Genomic DNA, 27,659 nt, shown 5'->3' with positions numbered 1-27,659 from the left:
ATGGAGGCCCCGGGCGCCGGCTTCGCGTGCCCGCTGCCCCCCGGCATCGCGTCCGTCACCTACGTGTTCGTCTACAGCCCGAGCGGGCCCGGCGGCCCCGGCGGCCCGGGCCCCGCGCCCGGCCCCGGTCCGGCGCCCCCTGCGCCCCCCGCGCCGCCGCCCCGGGGCCCGAAGCGGAAACTTTACAGCGCCGTCCCCGGCCGCAAGTTCATCGCCGTGAAGGCGCACAGCCCGCAGGGCGAGGGCGAGATCCCGCTGCACCGCGGCGAGGCCGTGAAGGGTGAGGGGGGCGCGGGGGGCGGGGTCGTGGGGCGCGCGGGGGGGCACCACTCCCGGGTGCACGATTGGGGTCCTCCGCGATCGTGGAAGGGCTGATGCCGTTTTCGGGGTCTCTGTCATTGGGGGTATCTCTGGAACTCTGAGCCGCTGTGGTCATTATGGGATGCATCTGCCCCTGGGGATTCCTTGTGTCACCGTGAAGGGCTCTGTGTCAGGGAGGGGTGTCTGTCTTTCCGGGGGTCCTGTCATGTGGGTCCCTCTCAATCCTCTGCTACTGTGGGTTCCCTGTTGTCACCGTAGAGGTGCCTCTCGTCATGGGGCTGTTTTTGTGTCATGATGGAGGTTGGTGTCATTGGGGTTCTGTATATTTGAAGGACCCTATCCCATCAGGGACCTTCCTCCAATTATGGGATTCCTGTGTCACTTCTGGGACTTATTCATTGGAAATCCTTGTGATATGTGGGGACCCTGTCCCATTGTGGGGGATATCTGTGACAATTATGTGGGTGTCTGTGTTTTATGAAGGTTTTTATCACTGACGCTTTCTGTGTTCTGGGGGTATCCTGTGCCATGACAAGCTCCTCTCATTATGGGGCCTCTGTCGTTTTTGGGGTCCTATCCTCATGGGTGCCCTACGTCCATGGGAGCCTGAGAAGGAGACAGCTGTGAGGTCGGCCTTCCTTTGGTCCATCATGTGGCCTAACCTCTTGGCCACAGCACAATGACCCTGAGCTTTTGGCAGTGACCCCTGGGGTGGGCAATAAGAGGTGGGGGAAGAGGGGTCAACTGGGAGGGCAGGAGCAGGCTTGTGGCCCCTGCCTCTGCCTGTTGTCCCCCCTCGAGTGTGTCCATCTGTGTGTCTTTCTGTCCTCCACATGCCTATCCTGTGCTGTGTCCATCTGTTCATTTCTGTCTGCTGTGTGGATCCCAAAATCTTCCCAGGGAAAAAGCCAGGAGGATGAAGGGAGGGAAGGGGAGAGAAGGAGAGAAAGGGTGAAGGAGGCGGGTGGTGGGCAGAACCTGGGCCTGAGGTGGGGGGTGGGGTGGGCCCCTGGGTGGCCTGCTGCACCCTGACAGCTGTCTGGCTTCTGTCCCTCCAGTGCTCAGCATTGGGGAGGGCGGTTTCTGGGAGGGGACCGTGAAAGGCCGCACGGGCTGGTTCCCGGCCGACTGCGTGGAGGAGGTGCAGATGAGACAGTATGACACACGGCATGGTGAGTGACCCCACAACCCCTGAGCAGCTCCCGAGCGCCCTGCCCCTTCTTGCTCCCTTTGGTCTTGCTTGGAGCTAAATCCATGGATGTTCACGGAGAAAAGACTAAACTCAAACACACGTTCCAAGTGGACACAAACTTGTGTACATGACAGACACAGCGTGCATGCACCCTGTACGTACTTGTGAGCACATGTGGGTGTTTGCAGCCTGCTCATAGGACACACAGTATGATTGTGTATCTCTCTGTGATCCCACACGTGACTCCCAGTGACCATAATCCCCCCCCCCCCCCCCCCCCGCCCCACGTAGTCCTTACAGTAATCCTGGGTGTTTGGAGTGTGAGATTCCGGTGTGGCTGGCAGACAAGTAAAGAGGTCAGTATGAGAAAAGAGGCGTCTTTCCAAAGTGGACAGATTGTCCAAGTGGGCAGTGCAGGGAGGCCTGGACCAGCCAAGAGGAAATGAGGCCATTTGGGCCCAGAGGGGCTGTCGTGGGTACCTTGGGGCCAGGATGGTCTGAGGGCAGCGGGTGAGTATGGCTGCATCCTTAGCCTGGAGGGAGGATATGAGGGCAAAGGTTTCAGTTTCTAAGGCTGGGGAGCAGCTTTAGTCAGACCTTGCTGACTGGCTGGGCCTCCAGAAAGGACCCCTCTGGGGGGGATCTGAGGCAGTCCTGCCAGTAGTAAGCAGGGGCTGCCCCTTTTGTGGCTCGCAGGCCAGGGCTGGCTGTGTGTCTGGGGTATAACCTTGCAATGAGTACTCAGGGTCCTAGGAGGCCCCCAGGCCCATGAGTGTTACTTCTGCCTTGGAGAACAGGTGTCACAAGGGAGCCCCCTCCTGAGTGGTGACCAGTGGTAGTTACCAGCGGTGTGTCTAGACCGAGGGTGCACCTAGAGGGCTTGGGCCCAGGGTTGCTGTGCTCCATTACCCTGGGTTGAGGGTTTCCCAAGGGGAGCCAACCTCTATGTGGCCTGGACCTCTGCCCTATGTGAAGCATGGCCGAGGCCCAGGCAAGCAGGAGTGCGGCTGCTGACCCGCTCCTGAGCAGGTGCCTTTCCTCCTTTACTCAACCATTCCTTGTCTTGCCCTGATGGCTCTCCTGGTGGCTGGGAGCAGGGAAGGGACACCGACCCCTGTTTTCTGCCTCTGGAGGGTAGGTGGGGCAGTGTGTCTAGGTGGGGAATGATTTTAGAGGTTTGGGCCCTGGTACCAACTTCATGGAGGAGGGTGGTGAAGAAGGGGCCTCTGGACTTGTTGAGTAGGGACTGGATCCTGTGCTCCCCCTTGGGAGGGCAATGAAGTCTCCGGTTTGAGAACTGTGTGGATCCAGAAGCTGAGTTGGAAGCTGGGATCTGAGAACAGCAAATCTTGATGTGCGTTGGGCCCTGTGTTAGGAGCGGGGTCACAGGCCGGTTCTCTGCCTAGAAAGGAGTGGGTGTGCCCAGCAGCGAGAGCAGATATGTCGGTGGGGTCCTGAAATGGGCGGGGGCACAGGGGAGCCCCCTGGGGCTGGCCTGGAGGAGTCGGAGAGCAGCCTCGTGGACAGCGGGGAGTCCGCTAGGTGGTCAGCTGGTGGGGAGAGGGGCAGAGCCTGTGTGCTGGAACATGGCCTGCTGTTCTAGATTACACGTGCTGGCATCTAGCATGCTCCGAGCTGCGTCAGGATGTCTGGCACAGTTCTCAGCACTTTCACGGAGGAGACTTCTGACTCGTCCCAGCAGGTCTGGGAGGTGCGGGCAGTTGCTAGCTCATCTCTAGGAAGGCAGAGCCCTGTGTGTGGTGTGGGCAGTGAGCTGCAGGGTCTCTGTTGTAGCCACCACTCTGCAGGGGCTCTGGGTGAGTGAAGCTCGTGTGTGCACTGAGGAGCGGCAGGGCTGGGGTGGGGAGCATGAGGCCGGTCAGGTGGCCGTGGGACCGGGTGGAGGAGCTTTGCGGCTTGTGGCAGCGCTGCAGGAGACTGGGGTGTGCTGTCTTGATGGTGCAGGTCATTTAGGGTTGGGACAAAGGCCCAGGCAGGACAGAGTGAGGAGGTGGAGAGGGCTGGGGTAGGCTGAAGCTCTGGAGATGGAAGAGTGCAAGGAGCAGCTACAGGCCTCAGGGCAATTGCAGGGCTGCTAGACCAGGGTGGCTCTGGGGTTTGTCACCTGAAAGAGTCTCAGAAGGTACCCGTGTAGATGGGTCTAGATGGAACCCTTTCATGGGTGGGCAGATGGAGAGAGGCCTGTGGGTGTGCCTGCTGGCAAGGGGTAGGAGTAATCTCTGTCCTCAGCTGAAGACCCAGCCACCAGCTGCCCTGGGTGTATAGTCTCTGATCTGGGACTCAGGGGCTGAGTTCTGCCAGAGGCCAGAGGGTAGCCCAGGAGTGGGAACCCGCTTCCAGCAGGCCCAGATCCAAAGAAAGATCTGCTTCTGGGACTGGAGTAGGGCAGAGAGGGACTAGAGGCCAAAAAGGGGACACTGTGCCAGCATGTATGGGCCAGGCTGATGCCCAGGGTCATCAGAGAGTGTACCCCTCAGGCACCTGTCTGGGGCAGAAGGGGTAAAAGGGGCAGTTGTGGGCAGAGCGCTGAGAAGTGAGGGGAAGTCCTGTGCGGACAGAGGGGTCTGTGGGACACCTGGAAACTCCTCCCCTTCCCCCTTCCTCTTCCTCCTTCCCTCTTTCCCTGTCTTTCCAGTACTTGGGGGGTCATGCTGTGTGTTTTCACTTCAGCTGGATTCTATGTGTCTGATTAATAAAACTGGAAAATGAATTTGTGTTATGTAATATAATTTGACAAAATCTAAAAACTGGAGGCTAATGAACTGTGGAGTTTGAGGGGGTCTTTCTGCAGGCAGGCGCTATGAACATTTAGAAGTTGGGTTAGTATGGAGAAGGGTATGACAGGCAAGAAGGGGTCTGATGCCCTCCCCCCCCCCCCCAATGATGAGCCCTGGTCTGCTCTGGTCTTGGGAATAGCAGGATGGTGGGTGCAGGTGCACGACAGGCCATGTTTTGGAAGAGAAGAGAAGGGAGCAGATGAGCTGCTGGGAGGGTTAGGGTGATAAATTACAGGTAATCGGAACCTAGAGGACCCTCCAAGGAGAATTTCCCTGTTCTACAAGGAGAGGCTCAAAAGGGTCTGTTGACTTAGTGAGAATCGTATTAGTGGCAGGATCCTAAAAGCAGGACCAATACTTTTCCTGATGCCTGTGTCTTCTGATATTAATAGGGATTCTTTCTCTTTTCCATCCAGCCACTGCTCCATCTAGTCTTGTATCCATCTATCCCTTGACTTACTCACCTTTCCTGCTGTTCATCTACTTTTCTTTTTTTTTTAAAGATTTTATTTATTTATTTGAGAGAGAGAGCACGAGCAGGGGGAAGAGACAGAGGGAGAGGGAGAAATAGACTCCCTGGTGAGCAGGGAGCCCGATGCGGGACTCGATCGCAAGACCCTGAGATCATGACCTGAGCCGAAGGCAGACGCTTAACCGACTGAGCCACCCAGGCGTCCCTCATCTACTCTTCTATCAACCCACCCAGCCAACCCCTCTTTCCATCTATCCACCCACCCAACCATCTGTCCATCTATTGATCAATACAGTCATCAATCTACCAGTCCAGCTATCCCCTTTCTGTCAACCCACCCAGCCCACCTCTCCATTCCTTTATCCATCTACCACCCTTTGATCCATCCATATCCTCCCAGCCTGTTCTCTTTTCCTCCATCCACTTCTGTATCTATTTACCTTTGATCTGATCTATTTTTCTACCTATATCTTGTTCTGTCTGTCCATCCGTCCACCCATCTACTCAGCCAGTTGTCCACCCGTCTATCCTTCCAGTTAGCATTTAGAGGGTCTGTTATGTGCCAGGCACTGTAGTATGTGCTGGGATCACAGAAATACATGAGATGTGATCCTTACCTGGGAGGAGCTCACAATCAATCACAGGTTCCCTCTCTGATCTCATTCCTCTCTCTCACTCCCTCTGCTCCAGCTGCATAGGCTGCTTGCTGTCCCTTGAACATCCCAAGCCAATCCTGCTATGTGGGCTTTGCCCTGTGTACCCTTGCTGCCAGGAAGCCCTTCACCCACAGAGTCCTCGGACTGCTCCCTAATGCTCTGTGCCTCTCCCCAACTGTCCCTTCCTGATGAGCCTTCACGTGACCACCCTAAGACTGCAAACTTTCTCTGTACCCCTATCCTGCTTACTTCTCTCCTAACGTTTGCCAGCATTTGACATGTTATGCATATACCTGTTTCCTGTCTTTCTGTTCTCTCTCTCTTCAACTAGATGGTAAACTCCACAGGGTAGAGGTTTTGTTCTGTTCTTTGCTGTATTCTCAGAGCCTAAGACAACAGTGCTTGGTACATAGTAGGCGCTCTCTAAATACTTGCTGAATGAATGAATGAATCTTGAGAAATGCTAGAATGATAGGGAATGAGAGCGGAGCTGTGGATGAAGTGTGAAGTGTGGTAGAGCTGTCTTGGGGTCCTTCCAGGGTCCTGGAGAGATGGAAGCCAGGAGGGGCAGGAGTGGGGGTTGAGGTGCGGGAGAGTCTTACTTACAGGTAACTGGAGAAGAAAGCCTGGAGCGTGGGGTGGGGTTTGTGGCTGTGGGTGCAGACTGGAAGCTGCAGGCTTGCAGGGAATCAGCAAGGCCATGGGTGGGGCATCAGGTGGACAGCTGGCTAGCCCTGCAACAGCCGTGAGAGACTTTGGGGTCAAGATTACAAATGGGGACAAGGCTCTGTGGGATGCCGTGACATCAGGGAAGGGGACCCAGCCCCACACCTGGACCTCCTGCCCACTCAGAGGCAGGCTCTGGAGGAAGGGAACCTGGGAAGTTGAGTGTCCGTGGGCTCTTGTGAGAGTTTCAATGAGGACCCGGTGACACTTCATGACTGACCGTGAGTATAGCCCACGGCACGACACGCCCGTAGGAACCAGCACTCACACATGACACCAAGTTACACACGTGTGCTTGCACATGTACACACCTTCTTTGCTCTTAGCTCTGGGGCTTGCTGACCCCTTCTGAAGACGGCCCTGGACTTGCCCCATCTGCTGTGTGCAGCCACTCAGGAGAGAGATGAGCTGAAGCTCCTCCCCATTATGGGCCCTGACCCCCAGAGGCCAGGACTTCCAACATGGTCCCCTCAGCCTTCTTACTTTAGAAGCTTTGGGCCCCCCACTTCTGTGTGTGTGTGTGTGTGTGTGTGTGTGTGTGTGTGTGTGTGTGGGCAGAGGCTGGTGACCAGCATGGTTGAGGGGCAGTTCAGGTCAGTTGGAGGATGTGGCCCTCCATCAGCTCCTGAAACTCCCCTCAGAAACCCGGGAGGACCGGACGAAGCGCCTTTTCCGCCACTACACAGTGGGCTCCTATGACAGTCTCACTTCACACAGGTACAGGTCGGGGGGCAGGTGGGCAAGGGTAGGCGTGCATGCGGATGGGACATCAGGTATGGAGGGAGGACAAAAGCTGGTCGAGGAGGCCTGGGGATGAAGAGGGCAGAGGAGGGCAGGTGATACCCAGCCCACCTCTGTCTTCTGCCTTCCTGCGTCGGTCCAAGGGCAACTTCCCGGGGTGGGCTGTGCCCGTGGGGTCCTGTTTGGGGCACACACAGGGTCAGCCTGGCCAGCTGTGCTCTCTGGCGGGGCTCTCCTCACGCCTCCCTGCTTTCCTCCACCAGTGATTATGTCATTGACGACAAGGTGGCTGTCCTGCAGAAACGGGACCATGAGGGCTTTGGTTTTGTGCTTCGGGGAGCCAAAGGTAACGAGGGGTAGGCGCACCATGAGTGTGTGTGGGGCTGGGGTGTCAGGCTGGCAGCGGCTGCACCCTGCTCAGGTGTGTCTTGTCTCTGCTCCTCCTTGCTGCCTCCCCCCTGCCCTGCAGCCTTGCCGCTATCCCTCACCCCGCCCCGTCCTTTGCCCCTGCCTCCCCCTTGCCCTCCATCTTCACCCTTTTATCCTGCCTTGCCCCTGCCCTGTCCTTTGCCCCTTCCTCCCCCACTCCCTCTCTCCCTGCTAGTTTGGCCCCTCTTCCCCTGCCTTGCCCCTGACACTCTCTTTTTCTGGCCCCACCCTGCCTTGCCCCTCTGCTCTGACTATATTCTTGGCTTGGAATGTCTCAGTACAAGGCAGTAGTCTCTTCGCCCTGATGATTTCCAAGATCTCTGCTGCAGTGTGTCTAATGGAATGGGAGTTCTCTCTGGTGGGGCTGAGGGAGGATTTCTACCCTGGGCAGCCCCAGGACCTCCGGCCTCAATTGTCCTTGGTTCAGCGTGTTGAACCACTTGTGGGAGGTTGCTGTGTGGCAGCTTCTTCCACCTGGACCGTGCTGGTGAAGCACCTTCCTAACTGCCCTCCCCCCGCCCCCCCGCAGCAGAGACCCCCATCGAGGAGTTTACACCCACACCAGCCTTCCCTGCGCTCCAGTATCTTGAGTCGGTGGATGTGGAGGGTGTGGCCTGGAGGGCCGGGCTGCGCACAGGAGACTTCCTCATCGAGGTGAGGCTCGTCCTTACCTGTGCAGCAGGTGGGGTGCTGACCTCTAAATCCTGAGGAGGACACACTTGGAACGTCCCCACCACCCACCTGTCTGTCCCAGGTGAACGGGGTGAACGTGGTGAAGGTCGGGCACAAGCAGGTGGTGGCTCTGATCCGCCAGGGCGGGAACCGCCTCGTCATGAAGGTTGTGTCTGTGACAAGGAAGCCGGAAGAAGATGGGGCTCGGCGCAGAGGTGAGGGGCCAGGCTTCAGACCTCTGTGCTCAGACATTCCCCTCTGACTCCTGACCTTAGACCTTTGACCCCAGGCCCCCGTTCCTCTCCCCGCCCCCTGACCCCAGACTGTTGACGTCAGATGCCTAACTGTAGGTGAAGTGTCCACATTCATGGCCTGGGTGCCTTCCCAGTCCCTGATGTTAGGCTGCCCACCCTGGCCCCCAGCCTCTGACCCCTGACCCCAGGTTGCCCCTCCTCAGACCCCCACCCCCTCCTTCCCGGCGTCCCCCCCAGCCCCTGGCGTGGAAGAGCCCTCCTTCCCGACACTGCCGGCAGCTGCCTGGAGGCCGGGGTTGCCATAGCAACTGTGAGGTTGACGCTGCCGCGGCTTATTGTCGGAGGGAAGGGGGAGGCGGCACCTGAGGGAAGAGGAAAAGCGTCTTCTCCCCGCGACGTCGCCGCACAGCCGGGCCGGGAGGCTCTGCCAGCTTGGGCCAGCCCAGCCCAGGTCCTGGCTCTGCCGACCACACCCCGGTCCCCCCAGGGGCAGTGGCTCCCAGGGCCTGGGGAAGCCCTGGGGGAGCAGGAGCCCAGCCTGCCGGGCGACCCCTCCCAGCCCCCACCTCATGGCTCTGGGGCCCCCCTGCTCAGCCCTCGGCCGACAGGGTGGGCACTCGGGCAGGAGCTGGCCGGCACCGTGATCCCCCCAGGGGCCCTTGACCCTCCCTCCTGAGGCCCCAACCACCCTGGCCCCGCGGGGCCCTCAGCACCCCCCGCGCTCCCAGCGCCATGAAGAAGTTTGCATCCAGCCGCAGCCTGAACAAGATCCTGGCCCAGTGCGACGCATCCTCCCGGGAGTACGAGGAGATCCAGGCGGTAGAGCGCAAGTGGCACCTTCACCTGGCCACGCCGCGCTGCCTGCTGCTGGACAGGAGGTCCAAGGCCTCCCTCTTCTTTGCAGCCCCGCCGCCCCCCAAGAGGGCCCCCAGCACCACACTGACCCTGCGCTCCAAGTCCATGACGGCCGAACTTGAGGAACTTGGTGAGCAGCAGGCGTGGGCAGTGGGCAGACAGCCTAGGGGGGAAGCCAGGCGGTGTGAGCTGGGGCCAAAGCCAGGCAGAGACGCTGGGGGCGGGGAGAAGGGAAGGACAGACAGACAGACATATGAAGGTGTGGTAGGGAGGCCAAAGGTGAATGGGTGGGTGCTGAACTGGTGCGGGAGGGATGACACATGGATGGCTTGAGGGCCGGAGATGGTCAGGGAGCAGGCCCTGGCCGTCCAGTGTGTTTGCCTGCACGTGCGCCTGCTGCTCTGGCTCTGCACACCTCCAGGTGGACTTTACCCCTTCATTTCACCCAAGTGAGGACAGAGCAGGAGTCGGGGGACCTGGGCTCTGCCCTGGCTTTGCTGGCGCCAGCTGTGTGACCTTTATGCTTGTTTTTGCCTCCTTAGCACCTGTTCACTCATCAGTTAAGCAGGGGTTACAGTGAGCTGCTGACCTGACAGGGCTGTGTGAACATCGCTAGCATGATGATGGGATAGGCCCTCGTGAGCTCCAAGAGGCAAATAAGAGTGTGTCAGGGCTTTGATGGGGCATGATGTGGGCATGATCCCAGGGTGACCCCCAATAGCCTCATTGTGGGCATGTCTTGATATATGTGACCATTAATAGCCTCATCATAGGCATGTCCAGATATACATGACCGTGTCCTGACATATGTGGCAGTTGACATTGGGCATGTCCCGATAGACATGCCTGCTAACATGCTCTATCTTCCTGTAATTCAAACCCAGTTCTAGTCCCAGACTTTACGATGCTCTAGCCATGGAAGGAAGGCAGACTCTGGTCCTAGGCTGAGTTCTGACCTAGTCCTGGCCACAGGAGCGGCTCTGGTCCTGGTTCTAGACTGAGCCTCAGCCCGGGCTTCAGGCTTTGTTCTTCCCCAGCCATAGAAAGAACACTTAGCTGTCCCCCAAAATTATTGCTGACCTTACTAAGAGAGTGATCCTTGACCTTGTCCTGGCCACAGGTTGAGCCACCCCCCTTCCAAGCAGGTACTCTTGACTGCAGTGTAGGAGGAGGAGGACAGCCACCAAGATAGACCAGATTGACATAGTCATACTTCTCTTGCCCATAAATACTCTGAATAAAGTAAAAGTCAAAAATAGATAGCCAACTCAAAACAAAGGAAGAGGAATTTCCCAGGTCTCAAGAATAAAGAGAGGAATCAGTTAAGAAAGTGAGAGGAAGCTGATGATGCTTCCATAGTCCAAGGGGGCTTGGGACAGTATATAGACCCTAAGGGCAGGGTTTGGGGCTCTGATGCTTCCACAAAGCCAAGAGTGGTGGCTGTAGACCCATGAGAAGTGGGAAAACTAGAACCAAGCCCAAGGACTGGCATTAGCATCAAAACCCCCCCTGGAAATCATAGAAGAATAAGAAAGGCACAAAATGAGGTGTTTAAATACAACGTTTAAGGAAGTAACAGAACTCATAAAGGACAGCCCTTTATGACAGCCGATAAAGGACAGTACCCCCCACAAAATAAAGAATAAGGAGATTTTAAAAGGATCCCTAAAGAACTGTTACTAAAACAAAAAGTATAGTCACTGAGATTAAAAAATCCATGATTGAGATAAACAGTACACTAGACTCAGTGGAAGAAAGAAATAGTGAATTAGAAGATAATTCTGAGGAAATTACCCAAAATGTAGCACAGAAAGATAGGGAGACACAAACTATCAAAGAGCAGATAAGACATGATGAAGGACAAGTGAGAAAATCCCAGTCTAATGAGAGTTCCAGAGGGAAAGAATGAACTGATTGGGGAAGAGGCAATATATGAAGAGTAAATGGCTAAGAATTTTCTGAAATTGAACAAGGACATGAAATTCCATTTTGAAGAAGTATGAGTTCCAAGGAAGGAAATAAAAACAAATCTACATCTAGACCTTCATACTAAAACTTCATGACACCATAGACAAAAGAAAAATCTTAACTACCAAAGAAGCTGGATGATTTAGAAAGGAACAATGGACAGCAGACTTCTCATCAACAGTAGTAGATGCTAGAAGACAATGGAAACATAACTTAAAAGTCTCGAATCAAAATGCTTTTCTACCTAGAATTCTATACCTAGCTAACCCTGCTCATTGAAGAGTGAGGCAGAGAAATCAGCAGACTTCTGGCCCCAGGGTCACAAGGGTCCAAGGCTAACCATGGGCAGCTGATCCACCATACTGATTGAGGATTCAGACTGGTCAATAAACCAGTACCAGTAGGCAGCTGGGTCTGGCTAGACACCAGACCAAGGCTCTGGTGGGTGGGTTCCAGGAGTTCCTTCCAGAGGCTGTTACATAGCCATGTTCAGCTACATGTTCAGAAGGGACCCTCCTAGTTCTGCGCAAAGAGGTGCGTGGGCATCCAGGGACCAGGGGACAGAGACCTGTGGAAACAGAATTGCCTTCTGCTTCCTGGGATGCTTCTATCTGAAGAAACCAGTGAGTAGAAGAGCCTCCTTCCTCGCTGCACTGGTCTGGGGTGCTCCTGCTGCTGTGTGACCGGGTTGTTCTGCACACCCTTGTCTTCTTGAGGGGCTCACTCTTGCTGCCTCAGGTCAGCATTGTTTCCACCAGTTTTTACCTGAACAGAGGCTGGGGGAGGACAGAGGGACAGCTTAGCACAGAGCCTCCATCCGTACTGCTGAGTGAGGAGGGGTCATAGCTTTTGTTGAAGCTGGACCCAGACTCTTTATGTAGCTCCATTCAGACAGGAAGAAGCCACTGCTGCCTCCAGAGGATTGCTGTCCTGGGAAGCCAGACCACTGGCTGACTTTCTCTAGGGTTGAGGGAGCCGGGCCAGCATCAGGGTTTCCCCAGGCACCTAAGGGATCATCCCACGATCCAGCATTTGTGCTTTTATAAGACAGAAATTAGACCTGTGGGTTTATTGACAGCAGAACATGTCAGTTCTCTGTCACATTGTTGAGAAGGGCTAGAGCCTGTTAGGATGCTGTAGTCTATTGAGAAGATGATCCGAACATATGGAAAGAAAGGCAAGTGTGAGACCACAGAAAAAGCAGGTGGCAAGGGTTGGGGCTTATGCCCAGATGGTTGCTTGCTACTCAGGGAGAAGCCAGGTCCTGCAGGAGAAAGACGAGGTAAAGAGCGTCCTGGTGGGGGATGGTGTGAACAGATGCGATGCCCAGAAAATGAAGGCCTGAAGTGGCTGACAGAAATGGGATTGAGAGGAACAGGTTGGGATAGGAGCCCTCATCCTGAGTCAGGTGGCGGGAGGAGGAGGAAGGGTGGGACACTCCCAGTGCCTTTCAGCATGGGGTGCTCTTTGTGGTCACCATGTGTTCATCTGCTTGAACCAATAATGTGCTGGGGCTTCAGAGATCAGTGGAGACTCAGGCCAGGGAGGGGCCTTGGTGGGTCTGAGCCCCTCCTGTTCATCTGTTTTCCCATGAAAAGTCTGGAACTTTTGGGTCCCTTTTCTTTTGTGATGAGAATGTCGGGGCAGGTGCCATGCCAGTGTGTGGTCCCTGATTGGCTGTCTGGCAAACACACTGACCTGCCCTTTGTTGGAAACACAGTGCACAGAATACTCAAGGGTGACCACTGAAGTTATTAGTAGCCTCTGAACTTGTTTTTTTTTTGGGGGGGGGGGGGTTGTCTTTTTTTTGAACAAAGAGTTGATTGAACCAAGTATGATTTAGTTGTGTGTGGACATCTCCAGATGTGTGTGCATGTCTGTGTGCATGAGCACATTTATGCACGTGTGTATGTTTGTGTGTGTGTGTGTGTGTGCACGTGCTTGGATATGCATGCACACGAACACTTGTGTCTGCTTGTGGTTGTTTCCACCTTGAGTTTCAAGCCATGTACCAACTTGGCATTTGGGCACATTTGCCACTCAGGGTCTGATAGGGAAGTATAGGCCAGGGGTTGTAGGGGATCTGGGAGGTCCTGATTGTTGGGAGGGGTGGGAAGTGGGAAAGATGGGGAAACGGGAGTGGGAAGCGGGCCCAGATGCCGAGGGTTGAAGCCTGCCTCTTACCCCCTTTGCTCTGTTTCTTGATTGCAAGCCTCCATTCGGAGAAGGAAAGGGGGTGAGTCATCTGCTGGGTCCCCAGGCCCCCAGCTTTACCTGATCCCTGCCTAGGGAAATGCTGATGTGTGAGGAGGTTCCATTTTAAGTCAGGGTGGTCTAGAAGCCTGGGCTGTACCTTCCTGTTGGCCTTCTCCCTGGGAATCTGGTGTGGGCATGGTAGAGGGAGCTGGGGAAGGACGGATGGGGAGTTCCCAGGGGTGTGGCTATGTGGGGGTGTGATAGTGAGGCACAGCCATGGGCTCTGGGGACTCAGGTGAGTAGGGGTGGGGTGGGGTGTGAGGGCCACTGAGGCAGCCTGATGAGGCAGAGCTGGGAGGGCCTCCCAGTGGAGGCCATAGCATGTGCCATGTCCTGGAGCTAGGTAGGGGAAGGGTTCAGAGGGTTCGGCTGTGGGTCTCCTCAGGGAGCATGGTGACTGGGCCAGTGGGGGCAGGAGCACTGGTTGCTCAGCTGCAGCCCATGGTGCTCCTTTCTGCCTGTTTTCTGGGGCTCCTTGTGCCTGGTGTGTGGGTCCGTTTCTGTACTGACCTGTTGTAGGGTCAAGCCCAGTGCTGATGACCATCCCTTTGGAGCAGGGGTCTGGGCCCCATAGCACTGGGGAGGGAGCTTGGAGCTCCTCTGCCCAACATAGCCCAGGCTGTTGACTTCACCACCCCTGCTCCTTTCTTCAGGCCTCATCTGTATCCTGTGAGGCTCCTTCCTGTGTGTTCTGTGTGTCCAGCCTTGCTGTAAGCAATGCAGCCTCCATGTGGGGACAGAGTCTGAGGTCCAGCATCTGGTGAGATCTCAGGGCCTGGCCTCCGCCAGCTTCCTCCATCTCTGAGTGGACAGGGGACTCTTTTTTGGCTAAATAGGAGTCAGAGCCAGATGGAAGCCTGAGATGGCTTTGTGGCCCCAGGCGGGTGTGTTCACTCTCTTGTCTGTGTGCCTGGGGCCCACCCATCCCTCACTGTGGGATCCACAGGGCCCTCCCTATGCCGGGGACATGCTGGCCCCATCTGTCTGGGCCTAGGCTCTCCAGCATGGCCTGCAGTCTTACCCTCAGAGTTTTCCCATTGCTCCTTGCCCCAGTCCCAGGCGAGGTGCTTTCCCCAGTGTCTTTTCAGGGATTAAAACTGGGTGTCCTCTAGGGACACTTTTCTTCACCCTATGAGGCAGACACACAAGCGATTTCTGGAGTATTTTGGTTCTGTCGCTTAGCTCATTAGCAGGGCTCCCAGGGTGCTATGTAGTGACCTGCGCACTTCTTCCAGTTGTAGGGGAAGTGACGGACAGTTCATCACCCCTGTGGCCCGTCATTCCTGCTTGGGTTCTGGTTGTTTAAGCAGCTGCACCCCGAGCTGTGTCCCCACCGCATATGGAGTCTTGAGAGCTGGTGTATGTGAGGCTGAGGGGAGTGTGTAGTTCCCAGTGCCCCAGACCTGGTTCCTAATGGGCTTCATTTTCTTTTTTAAGTATCTAAAATAATTTATTTAAGAATGTATTTTCTAATAATGGTGGGGATTGTTGTCAACCTCACCAGCTTGTAGTTTGCAGAATTCTTGCTTCTTTCCCTTTTGGAAATAATTCTTGCCTGGCCCCAGCAACCCCCCCACCCCATGTCCAACAACATTTGCTTTGCTAACTTCATGTACACACTGCTTTGGTTTCTGGGATTGAGTTCTTCTGGACCTAGAGATGCAGCTTCTAAAATCCGCAGCTCAGGTGAGCGCATGCCCTGTGGAAATGTTTCTTCTCTGCTCATGTCTTTATGTCTGCGGTTTCTAGATAACATGGTTGTTAAGTCTGATCTTTTACTTATTGGATCTATGATCTGGAGCGCTTTATCTCAGAGCTTCAGTTTCTTCTTGGGTAAAATGAGGGCAGTATCAGCATCTTCTTTGTATGATTTTGAGGGATGAGAGAAGGGTCATGGGAAGCTCTTCTAACCGGAAGTCACCAAGGACTGAACATAGGGTGGTGATGGTGGCTTCAGCTTCCAAAGGGAAATCATTTGCTTCATTACAAAAACAAGGGTGACGACCTCTCTAACGAGCCCTCTCAGTGGTGCTGGGAGCCAGGCACAGGACCTGTGAGCTAATCTGTAGATGGAGCAGGTTCTGCTGATGAGTTGTAACCTTTGTTGAACTGTATTATTCAGGGCCCAGGCTGGACACTCAGGACATTCTGGGAGCCTGTAGGCTCTTTGGGGAGATGAGGTGCAGTGTGCCTTCAGCGCTAACCCTGAGCAGGGCAGAACTATAGCACTTCTTATGTCCGTGTCGGTTCTTACAACAGACACTGAAGCAGCTGCTGTTTTTCTGCTCGCTTTGTCAGATAAGGAAACTGAGGCACAGAGAGGTTAAGTCAGGACAGAGTCGGTGTGCGGTGTGGGTCTGGTCTGGGTTGGGTGCCGGCCAGCTGGGAGGAGCGGACTTCTTTCCCCATGGCGATTGCTGAGTGGGTTGTGGAGGAAGAGACAGGAGGTGCTGGTGGGAGGTGGTGGGGCTGACCATGTCCTCTGACAGGCGCCAATTATGAGAGGCCAAGCATGACCAGACGCATGGTCCTCTAGGCTTGGCACTCAGAGCCTGGGTGATGAGGGGGGTGAGGTGGGGCTACTGGGGGTACAGGAGCTGGCCCCAACCCCTACTGCACTCTACATGCTGGGCCTGAGGGCACCACCCCAGTCATGCAGGCAGAGCTGCTCGTTCTCAGACACACGTGTTTAACAAGATTTCCAAGTCATGTTGATAAGCAAAAACACCACCTTTAAAAACATTAAAGGGCTTTAATAAAAACAAGCAAACAGCTTTTCTTTATGATGGATTTGAACGCTGTCTGAGGCCCCCCTTCTTGGGCCTTGTTGTCCGTCAGCCCCTCTTCCTTACCTTCTTCCCACAGGGCTGGTGGAAGCCCCTTCAGCACCAGCCCTCCCAATATCTTCCTCTTTTCTCCACACCTCCCACCCAGGGTGGAGCTGCTTTTCTGGGGTGAAGGTTCTTTGGCCTCCTAGTCTGCATTAGGGCCTTTTTTTTTTAGTTCCCTAGCCTGGGACTGTGAGTTCTGTTTTCAGAAGGATCCCCTGTTCACTCATTCCTGACTTACTTGCATCTTTTATGGGCACCTGCTGTACACCAGGGTTTGTCCTCGGGCTGTGGCCCCCAGGAACAGCAGGGCCACAGACAGACGAGAAATGCCAGGTGCTGAGGAGAAGAGGGAGACAAATTCAGGAAGACTCCGGGCTCCAAGCAGTGCTGTCCCTCCCCTGGTCCTCTCCCTAATGGTCAGTCAGGCTTTTCCTGGAGTGGGGCTCCAGGGGGTGACCTGGACCAGCCCCCGAGGACAGAGAGGCCATAGGACTCAGATGGGATGCATGTTGCTTGGCTCCCAGTCTCCCCAGTCTCGGGTCTGGAGGAAGGGATATGGGGTGGGCGGGGTCCACTGGCTCCATTAGCAGCACCAGGTGGACCAGCCTTGCAGGGAGGTCTCAGCAGTGGGGCTACACAGGGATGGAGCAGGTTAGGGTCCAGGTGGCTGAGATGGTGCCTCCCTTGGCTGTGCAGAGAAACTGGATGAGATCCTGGCAGCCGCCGCGGAGCCTACACTGAGGCCAGACATCGCAGATGCCGACTCAAGAGCCGCCACGGTCAAACAGCGGCCCACAAGTCGGAGGATCACCCCTGCTGAGATCAGTGTAAGTCATCCCAACAGCTGGGGGGCACAGGGAGTGGGGAGGCAGGGGGAGCATGGGGGTCGGAGTTCCATGTCTCCTGCTGGGTGTGTGTACATTTTTCTGGGGTGGAAGTCCATCATTTGGACCCTACTCTCCAGGGGTGGGGGTGAAAGACCCCGTGGCTTCTCCTCTTACACGTGGGGAAATCTTAGCCCCCAGAATGGCCACAGCTGAACATAATGCCGAGTGTTCACTGCTCTGGCTGTGGGTTTCAGTACCTCCTGCAGAGCCACACCCAGGACCACCTAGAGCACCCCAGCCCTGTGGAGGGTACAACTTGCTCTCTGTTCCCCTGCCATTCCTCTCCCTTGGCATCTTCTGGGCTACTCCCGGAGCCTCATCCACATCAACCCTATCCAGTGCTCTATGCCCAGGCCCCCACTGGCTGTGCCCCTGCTCCCTGGAGACCTCAGGGCCTGGGTCTGAGTCCTGGGTCAGGCCCCATTGGTGCCATTGGAATTAGTGCATGGGGTGTTTGATCTCAGGCTTAGGAGGATGGCTGGGGCTGGATGGAGAACTGGGAGCCCCAGTGTCCCAGAACCTCCGTATAACCCCCCAACTCCCACAGTCTTTGTTTGAGCGCCAGGGCCTCCCAGGCCCAGAGAAGCTGCCCGGCTCCCTGCGGAAGGGGATTCCACGGACCAAGTCTGTAGGTATGGCTGGGTTGGGGGCTGCACGGGGCCGGAAGGAATGGGGCTGGGGCTGGGGTGGATGTGGGGCTGGAGGACCCTGTCTCTCCCAACCCTTCAGCTGGGGTTTCCAGTTTCCCTCTGAGAACTGCCTCTCCCAGGTCACAGCCCAGGATTCTCCTTGTTTGTGGACATATGTGGGGTCAGTCCTTCCCCCAGTCCAGAGACACTGTCCCTAAAAGAGACCCTTGAGGCTTCCTTACTCCATCCATTGCTCCCTATCCAGAGTGCAACTCCTATCCACCGCTCCCCGTCCAGTGTGTGCACCCCCATCCACCACTCCCTGTCTAGTTGCGTGCCCCCCATGCACCACACTCCCCATCCAGTGTGCATGTCCCCCCATCCACCGCTCACCGTCCAGTGTGTGCCCCCTCTTCCACTTCTCTTGTCCAGTGGTGCCACCTTCCTGTACCTTCCATAGATGCCAGCATCCCTGTCCCTGGGTGGTCTCCGATCCTGGCTGCTCCATCTGTAGAGTGAATAAATGTCAAGTTTCTAACCCTAGACTTACCTTCCCTTGAACCTGCCTGCCCCCTGCCCCAGGTATTGCTCTGTATCTCTCTTCTCCTTCACAGCCAGTTTTCTCCAGAAGCCACATATACTTGTTGTCTCCTGTCCCCAAACTGCTCCTCAGCCTGGGGCAGGCTAGCTCCATCCATATCTAAAACAAATTGCTCCCACCAGGGCCACCAGTGGTTTCCAGGGTATTCCTTCCAGTGAACACATGACCAGTCCCTCTCTAACCTCAACTGGCATTTGATTTTTCTGTTCCCTCCTCCATGACGCTCAATTCCCCAGGGCTTTAGGACAACATTTCTTGGTTCTTCCCTCAGTTCTCAGGCTGTACCTGTTCTATCTTTAATGCCCCCCCTCCCAAAACACACGTACCACACCAAATGTGGGTACTTCTAAAGGCTGTGTCCTTAATCTCTTTGCCTTCTGCACCTATCTCCTTGGGACATCATCATGCCCCACCACTGCTGTCATACCCCACACTTAGCCATCTCTCTTGACTGGGTCATCTCACAAGCCCCACCCACTGCTCATCGCTCTAGGCATCTAATCCCTCCTCACCTGCCCACCTATCCATCCATTCACCTACAGACTTTCCACTTGTCCATCCATCTATCCATGTACACCCCACCACACCCATCGTCTGTTCATCATCAGAGTAAACACTTACTTAGCACTTACTAGAACACTGTGTTTTATGCACACTGGTTCACTTAAGGTTTTAGTAATCCTGTTGAGGTAATACTATTAGTACCTCTCTATTACAGATGAGGAAACAGGTAAAGAGGTAAAATGACTTGCCCAAGGTCACACAGCTGCCTTACCTGTCTTCTGGTAAGACATCAGGCCAGCCAACTGCCCAGGCCTGGCCAAAGGGGGCTTTCTGCAGAGCAAATATCACCCTATGTCCCTCCGGTTGATCCGCAGTAGGCTCTTCATTGCCTTGGGTTCCTGTGGACCGGCTTCAGATCTTTCCTACTTCATCTGGGGACATCTGTCTCCGTTTCACTCTTACCTGGGTGTACCAGAATTTGCTATTCTGCACTTGCCCTCACTCTGCCCAGATGGCCTGTCCCTCAGCCTAGCCCAGTGCCAGGACTGACCACCACAGGTCCAGATCTCAGTGCTTGCCCTGCAGGATGTGAGCCTCTTGGTGGAGATTCCTCCTGGACCCTCCTATGCTCAGTCCATGAGTGAGTGAGAGGGGTTGATCTTTAGTTTTCTTGCCCTGGCCTGCTGCTCAACACCAACATGTTGGCTGAGGTGTCGGATTCCCAGGGTTCTCACCCCTTGTGGTCCTGGGCACATGATTCAGTCCTTGAAACCTCAGGGTCCTGATCCATAACTTGAGGACTATCTAGTGCCTGCCTTCAAGGCTATTCTGAGGCTGACCCAGTGGGCTGTACTCACAGGCTGAGGACAGGCAACACCTCCTGATATTGTTGGTAGACACAGGTTCTGCATCTTGAATCTGGCTCACAGTAAATGTTTGAGAAATGCTTGCTACTATTTGTTGGGCAGAAGGGCCCACCTCACCTTGGCTGATAACAGAACAGATTCCCCATTTCATCCCAGACAAGTGACTTGTCTTCACCCTAAGTTAGAATCTGGCATGCCAAATCTGCATCTTCTAGGAGCACAAGCTTTTCCCATGGAGTTCTCTTCTGCCTCACACGTGGGCTTATGGGTGCTCAGCAGGTGTTTATATGCTACACAGTAAATGCAGTGGGGAGGAAACCCAGAATGAACTCGGCACAAATTTCTGTGTCCAGTGGTGGGGGTGGAAGCAGACCTAAAAATGATGATGATGAATGATGATCTCAGCCTCCTTACTGGGATGCTTCTAGGTGCTCAGCCCTGTGCTGTAGGCTTTAAATGGCTCCAGCTCTGGCAGCCCCCCAACAGGGGCCAGCATTTCTCCTGAGATTAGGAAACTGACATGCCAAGAGGTTAAGGATCAGACAGTAACTGCTAATGCTGGAGTTCAAACCTCAGTCTTCCCATGAAAGCCCACCTTTGCTGTGCCCAGGGTACAAGAGCTGTCATGCAGGACAAGATGTAAACAGTGCAGTGTGGGAGGCCTGAGCTGACCACCTCAGTGGCTAAAGGAGGGGGTGGCTGGGAACAGGCCATCTACACTTTAGTAAGTTCATAAAAATGTGACCAAGCACAGAGTGAAGCCACGAATCAGTGTAGATTTCCAAGGCACTCTACCAGAGACCTGTGTGTGTCAACATGGAAGGGCCATTCATCCACTCTCCTGGGACTGGGTAACACTTGCAGCCTAAGAACACACCTATATGGCATAGATGTCCATACCGTGTCCACAAGGACACTTGGGAGGTCTTGCCGGGTTCTAGCCAGGCAGCAGGACAGTGAGGGCCCTGAGCATTCCAGCCCCACTCTTGCACAGACCCTAATGCTTGCACATTGAGGCAGGCAGAATGGGTATCGTTTTAAGACTATGTTACCCATGAGATAATGGAGTTTCAGAGGGGCTCAGGGCCTGGCCTGGGGTCACACAGCCAATAGGGAGTAAAACTAAAACATGCATCAGGTGCTTAGTCTAAAATTCCATTTTAATTCTTCCTCCTTCCTTTTCACCCAACCTTACTGAAATTCAGCCACTAAGGTTACAACAGTGACCAGGCAGGGTCTCCCAGTCAGTCCATTTGGGTCTCTGGGATGGAGCATCTCAGGGCTTATCTTTTCACAGAGCACCTTCTCACCTGGGCACCAGCTCTCTTTGTGCCAGATGCATGGCTCAAGTGGCCACAGTCCTGCTGCCCCTTTGACTATAGTCATTGTATCACTCCTCCCTTCCTCCCATCTCTGGTTGCCACCAGGGAGCTCCCAGCAACATCTGCTTGTTCCACTGTTGTGATGTGGCCTTGCTCAGTCTTGGGTGGAAGCCCTGCACCAGCCACCTACCTCTTCTCGGCAGTTCTGTCTTCACGACTGGGGATCCTTCTTTGGGCCCTCTCAGTGTGGTGGGGCTTGGGCAGGTCTTGGCCCCAACCCGGTATACCTGTCAGAGTTTGGGTCCTTTCTCAGTCTGTTGGTGGAGCCCTCTTCTACCTTGTATCTGAACTAATACCTTTCCCCAAGTCTTCCCAAGAGCCCTCCCAACCCAGCACCAGGCTTGGGGTACAGAGCCTGGGTGTCCAGAGAGGAGCCCAGGCTGGGGGCCTTGCTCAGATTCTATGCCCTGGGCTCCGCGCCTCCTCTTTTGCTCTCCAACCCCAGCCTCCATGCCCTCCTTGACCCCGTCCTCCCAGTCTGGTTGGCGCTTCCTGCCAATTTCTAAGGGGTTGTCTTTGCAACCCTTGCGTCTGGGACCATGGCTGCTCTCTGCAGAGGGCGGGCGCTAGAGTCTGCAAGGGCCTGGTCTCACTGGATCCCCTCTATCCACAGGGGAGGATGAAAAGCTGGCGTCCCTGCTGGAGGGACGCTTCCCGAGGAGCACATCAATGCAAGATCCAGTGCGCGAGGGCCGTGGCATCCCGCCCCCGCCGCAGACCGCGCCGCCACCCCCCCCCTGCTCCCTACTACTTCGACTCCGGGCCGCCCCCCGCCTTCTCGCCGCCGCCCCCTCCAGGCCGCGCCTACGACACGGTGCGCTCCAGCTTCAAACCCGGCCTGGAAGCGCGCCTGGGCGCTGGGGCCGCAGGCCTGTATGATTCCGGCTCGCCCCTGGGTCCGCTGCCCTACCCCGAGCGGCAGAAGCGTGCGCGTTCCATGATCATCCTGCAGGATTCTGCGCCAGAGGTGGGCGACGTCCCCCGGCCCCCTCCCGCAGCCACCCCACCAGAGCGTCCCAAGCGTCGGCCTCGGCCGCCGGGTCCCGACAGTCCCTACGCCAACCTGGGCGCCTTCAGCGCCAGCATCTTCGCGCCTTCCAAGCCTCAGCGCCGCAAGAGCCCGCTGGTGAAGCAGCTGCAGGTGGAAGATGCTCAGGAGCGCGCAGCCCTGGCTGTGGGCAGCCCTGGCCCAGTCGGCGGCAGCTTCGCCCGCGAGCCCTCCCCGACGCACCGTGGACCTCGGCCAAGCGGTCTCGACTACGGCCCTGCGGACAGCCCCGGCCTCACGTTTGGTGGCCCAGGTCCAGGCAAGGACCGGCGGCTGGAGGAGCGGCGCCGCTCCACCGTGTTCCTCTCGGTGGGAGCCATCGAGGGCAGCCCTCCTAGTGCGGAACTGCCCTCCCTGCAGCCCTCCCGCTCCATCGATGAGCGCCTTCTGGGGACCGGCCCCACCACTGGCCGTGACCTGCTCCTGCCCTCCCCCGTCTCTGCTCTGAAGCCGTTGGTCAGCGGCCCAAGCCTTGGGCCTTCAGGCTCCACCTTCATCCACCCGCTCACCGGCAAACCTCTGGACCCCAGCTCCCCCCTGGCCCTCGCCCTGGCTGCCCGTGAACGGGCTCTGGCCTCCCAGGCGCCCTCCCGGTCCCCTACGCCAGTGCACAGCCCTGACGCTGACCGCCCTGGGCCTCTGTTTGTGGATGTACAGGCCCGCGACTCTGAGCGAGGGGCCCTGGCCTCCCCAGCCTTCTCCCCAAGGAGCCCAGCCTGGGTTCCTGTGCCTGCTCGCAGGGAGCCGGAGAAAGCACCCCGGGAGGAGCGTAAGTCGCCGGAGGACAAGAAGTCCATGATCCTCAGCGTCCTGGACACGTCCCTGCAGCGGCCAGCTGGCCTCATCGTCGTGCACGCCACCAGCAATGGGCAGGAGCCCAGCAGTCTGGGGGCTGAAGAGGAGCGTCCGGGCACCCCAGAGCTGGCCCCGGCCCCCACACAGTCAGCAGTGGTGGCGGAGCCCCTGGCCAGTCCCCGGGCCCAGCCCCCTGGCAGCACCCCGCCAACAGACCCTGGGCCCAGCCAGGGCAGCTCGGAGGAGGAGCCAGAGCTGGTATTTGCTGTGAACTTGCCGCCTGCCCAGCTGTCCTCCAGTGATGAGGAGACCAGGGAGGAGCTGGCCCGCATTGGGCTGGTGCCACCTCCTGAAGAGTTTGCCAACGGGGTCCTGCTGGCCACCCCACTTCCTGGCCCAGGTCCCTCGCCCACCACGGTGCCAGGCCCGGCCTCAGGGAAGCCGAGCAGCGAGCCACCCCCTGCCCCTGAGTCTGCGGCTGACTCAGGGGTGGAGGAGGCTGACACACGCAGCTCTAGCGACCCCCACCTGGAGACCACGAGCACTATCTCCACGGTGTCCAGCATGTCCACCCTGAGCTCGGAGAGTGGGGAGCTCACCGACACTCACACCTCCTTCGCCGATGGACACACTTTTCTACTCGAGAAGCCACCAGTGCCTCCCAAGCCCAAGCTCAAGTCCCCGCTGGGGAAGGGGCCGGTGACCTTCAGGGACCCGCTGCTGAAGCAGTCCTCGGACAGTGAGCTCATGGCCCAGCAGCACCATGCCGCCTCTGCTGGGCTGGCCTCCGCTGCTGGACCTGCTCGCCCTCGCTACCTCTTCCAGAGAAGGTCCAAGCTGTGGGGGGACCCCGTGGAGAGCCGGGGGCTCCCTGGGCCCGAAGATGACAAACCAACTGTGATCAGTGAGCTCAGCTCCCGCCTGCAGCAGCTGAACAAAGACACACGCTCCTTGGGGGAAGAGCCGGTTGGTGGCCTGGGCGGTCTGCTGGACCCTGCCAAGAAGTCGCCCATCGCGGCAGCTCGGTGAGCAGGGCAGTGTGGGGAGGGTCCTGTCCCATGTCCATGGCCCCATGTGTTCTTCCTCTTGTGCATCCACAGTTTCCTCTGTTCTTCCTCCACAGTCCATTCTATCCCATTCCTTACCTGTCCATGGCATCCCTCCCTGTCCACTTCTGTCCTTTTTATTCGCCCTTGCTGTCTGTCTGAGACAGAAGTCTCTCTCAGGGATCTGAAATATCAGGGCTGCTGTTCTCTCCATCCCTGTTGGTGCTGGGAATGGGAGCTGGGCACCCATGAGAGACCCAGGCAGGGCATGAGCACCTCCCAACCCTCCTGGAGACTCCCTGCCTCGGGTTCATGTGGGCTCTCACTCTTTTGCTCCTGACCAAAGCTGCTTCTACTATTAAGGGTTGTTCTGTGGTCCATTCTGGAGTTGCCCCCCCCCACCCTGCCCGCCTCGTGGCGATGTGGCTGGTGCCACCATTCCTGTAGCTGCCTCCTGCCTTGCTTCCTTTTGAGGCTTAGAGTACACGGACTCCTTTTCCTTTGGGGGCCCACCACCAACTTCCTGTTTTCTGTCTCTCAGCTCTGCCTCAGTGTCCCTTAAACACAGATTCCAGTGTATGATTTTCAAAGTGCATTTAGAAGCCATTCTTTGGTGGAGGTCACACCACCTCTGCACCCTCCATCTGCCCTCTCGCTTTTTCCATACCTTCCCTGTCTGTCTGTCTGTCTGTTTTCTCTTCCCACCTCCTACCAGGGTGGGGACTTGAGCAGGGTGTAGGGGCTGAGCAAGGGGCTGGGGTGCTGTTCTGGTAGAGCTGCCAGAGCCCCTGGGCTGATCCCTTGGATATTTCCTCGAGGACCCCATTCCCAAGGCTCTGCTCCTGAAGGGGATCCCCCTCGGGCCTGTGGGCTCCATGGATACATAGGAGAACTGGTTCCTGCCCACGGTGCTGGTCTGAGGCAGAGCTGGTCATCCCCTGGCTGGCCCTTGTCTGCCCTCTTCAAGCTGCCTTTGCCTTCTTTGCCCCTTAGGCCCTCCTTACTCTTCTGGCTTTGTCGGGGAGTGTGTGGGGTGCCACCGACTGGCTCCTCCTTCTTGCTCCCTGAAGACTGACCTAGTGGGCCCTTTCCTGTCGTCATTGGAAGGCACAGTTCACAAAGCAGTGAAGGGTTCAGGTCTTACAAAGGCTTGTCTGATTTACCTTCTTCCAGTTAAGGACTCAAAAGATAAGTTGGGGCTTGGGAAGCTCATGGTGCCTCTCCTAGGTAGTCCAGGAATGTTGTCCTTCAGCTTCTGTCATCTCAGGGGCTTGCTCTGGGGCCCTCTCCCCTTTTTGCCTCTTCCAACTCCCAGCTGAATGTGAAAGCCCGCTGTCCAGCAAGGCAATGCTGAAAGTGCCCTGAGAGTAGGCATGGGTATGTCCAGGGGTGTCTGTTTGGGATGAGCAGCCCGGATCCTAGGCCTCTGCAGGACCTGACCCCCTGAGGGTGGGGGTTCCCTGACCCACCCTCGACCAGCCCCCATCTTCATCTCTGCTTCTCCTCCCTTGCCCGGCCCTCCATTCCTCTGTGTCCCGATGAACATCAAAGCCATTTAAAGTGGGCAGCACAGGGCCTGGTACAGTGTAGGCCCGCAATAAACATTTGCTGAACAGATGAAAGAACTAAGCTAAATGCAAGCACTGTCTTTTGTGATTTGAAATCTAGGGAGGTGGCTTAAGATAAATACCACCGAAGGACAGACGCATGATTCAGATTTACTGGTTGCCGAACCCCATGATTAGGCTCAGGTGAGCCCGAGTCGTGTCATTTGCTCTGCTGGCTCCCACGGGCAGCTGGGCATCCTCAGCATTTCTTCTCTGTCAGGGAAAGGGTCTCTTGTTCCATGGCCCTGGGTTGCACCAGGACACTGTGTTTGTTTTCTTTTTTGGATGTGGGATGGGGAAGGGTGGGACCCACAGTAGCAAACTTTACATCCCATCTATTCCACAGGTCCACTGGAAAATGAGCCTCTTTCACTCAGTAGTTCTTGCAAAACTCCAGCCTCTGACTGGCTTCATGTGGGTCCCCTGCTTTCCTGAGTGAATCACTGGGGTCAGGGAGATGTAAGGCTGCCATTGGCTAGGCCTGAGTCATCTCTCTCCTAGGAGCCAGGGCATGGGGTCACCCCACCTAGCAAACAGGTGCTGAGAGTGAGGGAGGGTGGTTCTTCAGAGGAGAATCAGGTACTGTTACCAGGGTTCCAGATGCCAGATGACCTAAAACACATGTCCCCTGTGACATGGCCCTTCCCAACTTCAGCAGCTTGCTTAATTCCCTGGCATCAGCTTGGAGTCAGAGGACCCTGGATTTCAACTTTCAGCTAGCTCCATCTGGGCTCTGTAGTCTTGGACCAGCCCCTTCTGTGAACGTCAGCCCTTCCCGTGTGAGATGATGAGGGTGACACACAGCATCACCTTGAAGCACTGAGCTCAGGCCTACAGCATGGTGGGTTCTCACTATGTGTGCACTCAGCCAGGCCCTTTGTGGGAAATAAGAGTGCCAGATACCAGGGGCGCCTGGGTGGCTCAGTTGTTTGGCATCCAACTCTTGACTTCAGCTCAGGTCATGATCTCGGGGTTGTGGGATCGAGCCCTGTGTCGGATGCTGCGTTCAGTGGGGAGTCTGCTGGAGATTCTCCCTCTGCCCCTTCCCCGACTCTCTCTCTCTCTCAAATAAATAATTTTTTTTAAAAAAAGAATGCCAGATATTGCACTAGAAAACATCAGGTCATATTATTTCACCTCTACAGCCATTCTGTTAGATGGACAATAGTATAATCTCCATTTTCCAGCAATAAAACTAAGGTTCTGTTGCAGCCAGCAAGTGGTGGTTATCTGTCTGGCCCCAGCCCCAGTCTCTGTTCACTGTAACCCGGAGCCTCTATTGTTAAACCCCTTCTGGTGACAGACACTGGGTTTCTGTGCAGTAATCCCCTCTCATAGAAATGCACACTTGCTCATCTGTTAGGCAATACCTGTATTTATGTCTTGTGTATCACAAATAGCACATGTATTCTGAAGTCACCCATCCTTGAGTCCTCACAGTGCTACCTGATCAGTCCGGCCTCACTGAGCCATCCCTCTGCCCTGCCTTCGCATTTCCGCTTCCCTCTGCACTCCTTTCTGCTCCCATTCATACTTCCTTTCTCCCTCTGTGCTGCCCCTCCTGCCCTCAGACCTGAGTGGGCCCAGGCAGGGGGCTGGGCAGGGGATGCTGTCGCCACATGCAGTTGGCCCTCCATGTGGCTGGCGGGGGCTGTGGTGCCTACCCAGGCTGCTGGGCAGCTCTTGTTCCGCAGCTTGCTGTGGCTAGAATCCAGCGCTCACCTCTCATTTCATGATGAACTGCTAGGGATACTGCCTCGTAGAGGAATGTTCCAAGGCCTGACACTGGGGTGGGGCTGCCTCCTCCCCAGGACCATTCCTGGCATAATATCCTTGGCCACCTGGGGGGCCACACCTCTGAGCCTTGCCCCTGGTCTCTGGGTTCCCTTGGTTTCACCTGCAGGCCTGTCCCTCTCTTCACCTGATGGACATCACAGGAGAGCAAACACCCCCTTCTGCTCACTTCCCCACTGACAGCCCTGATGCCCTGTAGCCCCAAGACACTCTGCCGCCTAAGCTCTTCTCGGGCAACGGAAGCTGCCCTGTGTGCCACAGATTTGAAGCTCAGGAACTTGAAATGATTGGCTCTTCTGTACTGCGGCTTTTTCTGGGTGGAGGGTCCA

General features: G+C 56.2%; 1 protein-coding gene across 1 annotated transcript in view; it reads left to right on the top strand.

Moving 5' to 3' along the window:
- The window catches only part of SHANK3 (SH3 and multiple ankyrin repeat domains 3), a 49,838-nt gene that overhangs the window by 14,934 nt on the left and 7,245 nt on the right, over positions 1-27,659 (top strand). Inside the window, 11 exon segments of the mRNA XM_034985964.1 lie at positions 78-280; positions 1,380-1,493; positions 6,807-6,882; positions 7,170-7,252; positions 7,865-7,989; positions 8,090-8,222; positions 9,166-9,246; positions 16,868-16,998; positions 17,606-17,690; positions 21,654-21,769; positions 21,771-23,908. Of these exon segments, the coding sequence (XP_034841855.1) occupies positions 78-280; positions 1,380-1,493; positions 6,807-6,882; positions 7,170-7,252; positions 7,865-7,989; positions 8,090-8,222; positions 9,166-9,246; positions 16,868-16,998; positions 17,606-17,690; positions 21,654-21,769; positions 21,771-23,908 (3,285 nt within the window).

The sequence above is a fragment of the Mirounga leonina genome, unplaced genomic scaffold (assembly GCF_011800145.1).
Source record: "Mirounga leonina isolate KUSES-001 unplaced genomic scaffold, KU_Mleo_1.0 Mir_375, whole genome shotgun sequence".
Taxonomy (NCBI): Eukaryota; Metazoa; Chordata; class Mammalia; order Carnivora; family Phocidae; genus Mirounga; species Mirounga leonina.
This window is presented reverse-complemented; position numbering and strand designations above follow the sequence as displayed.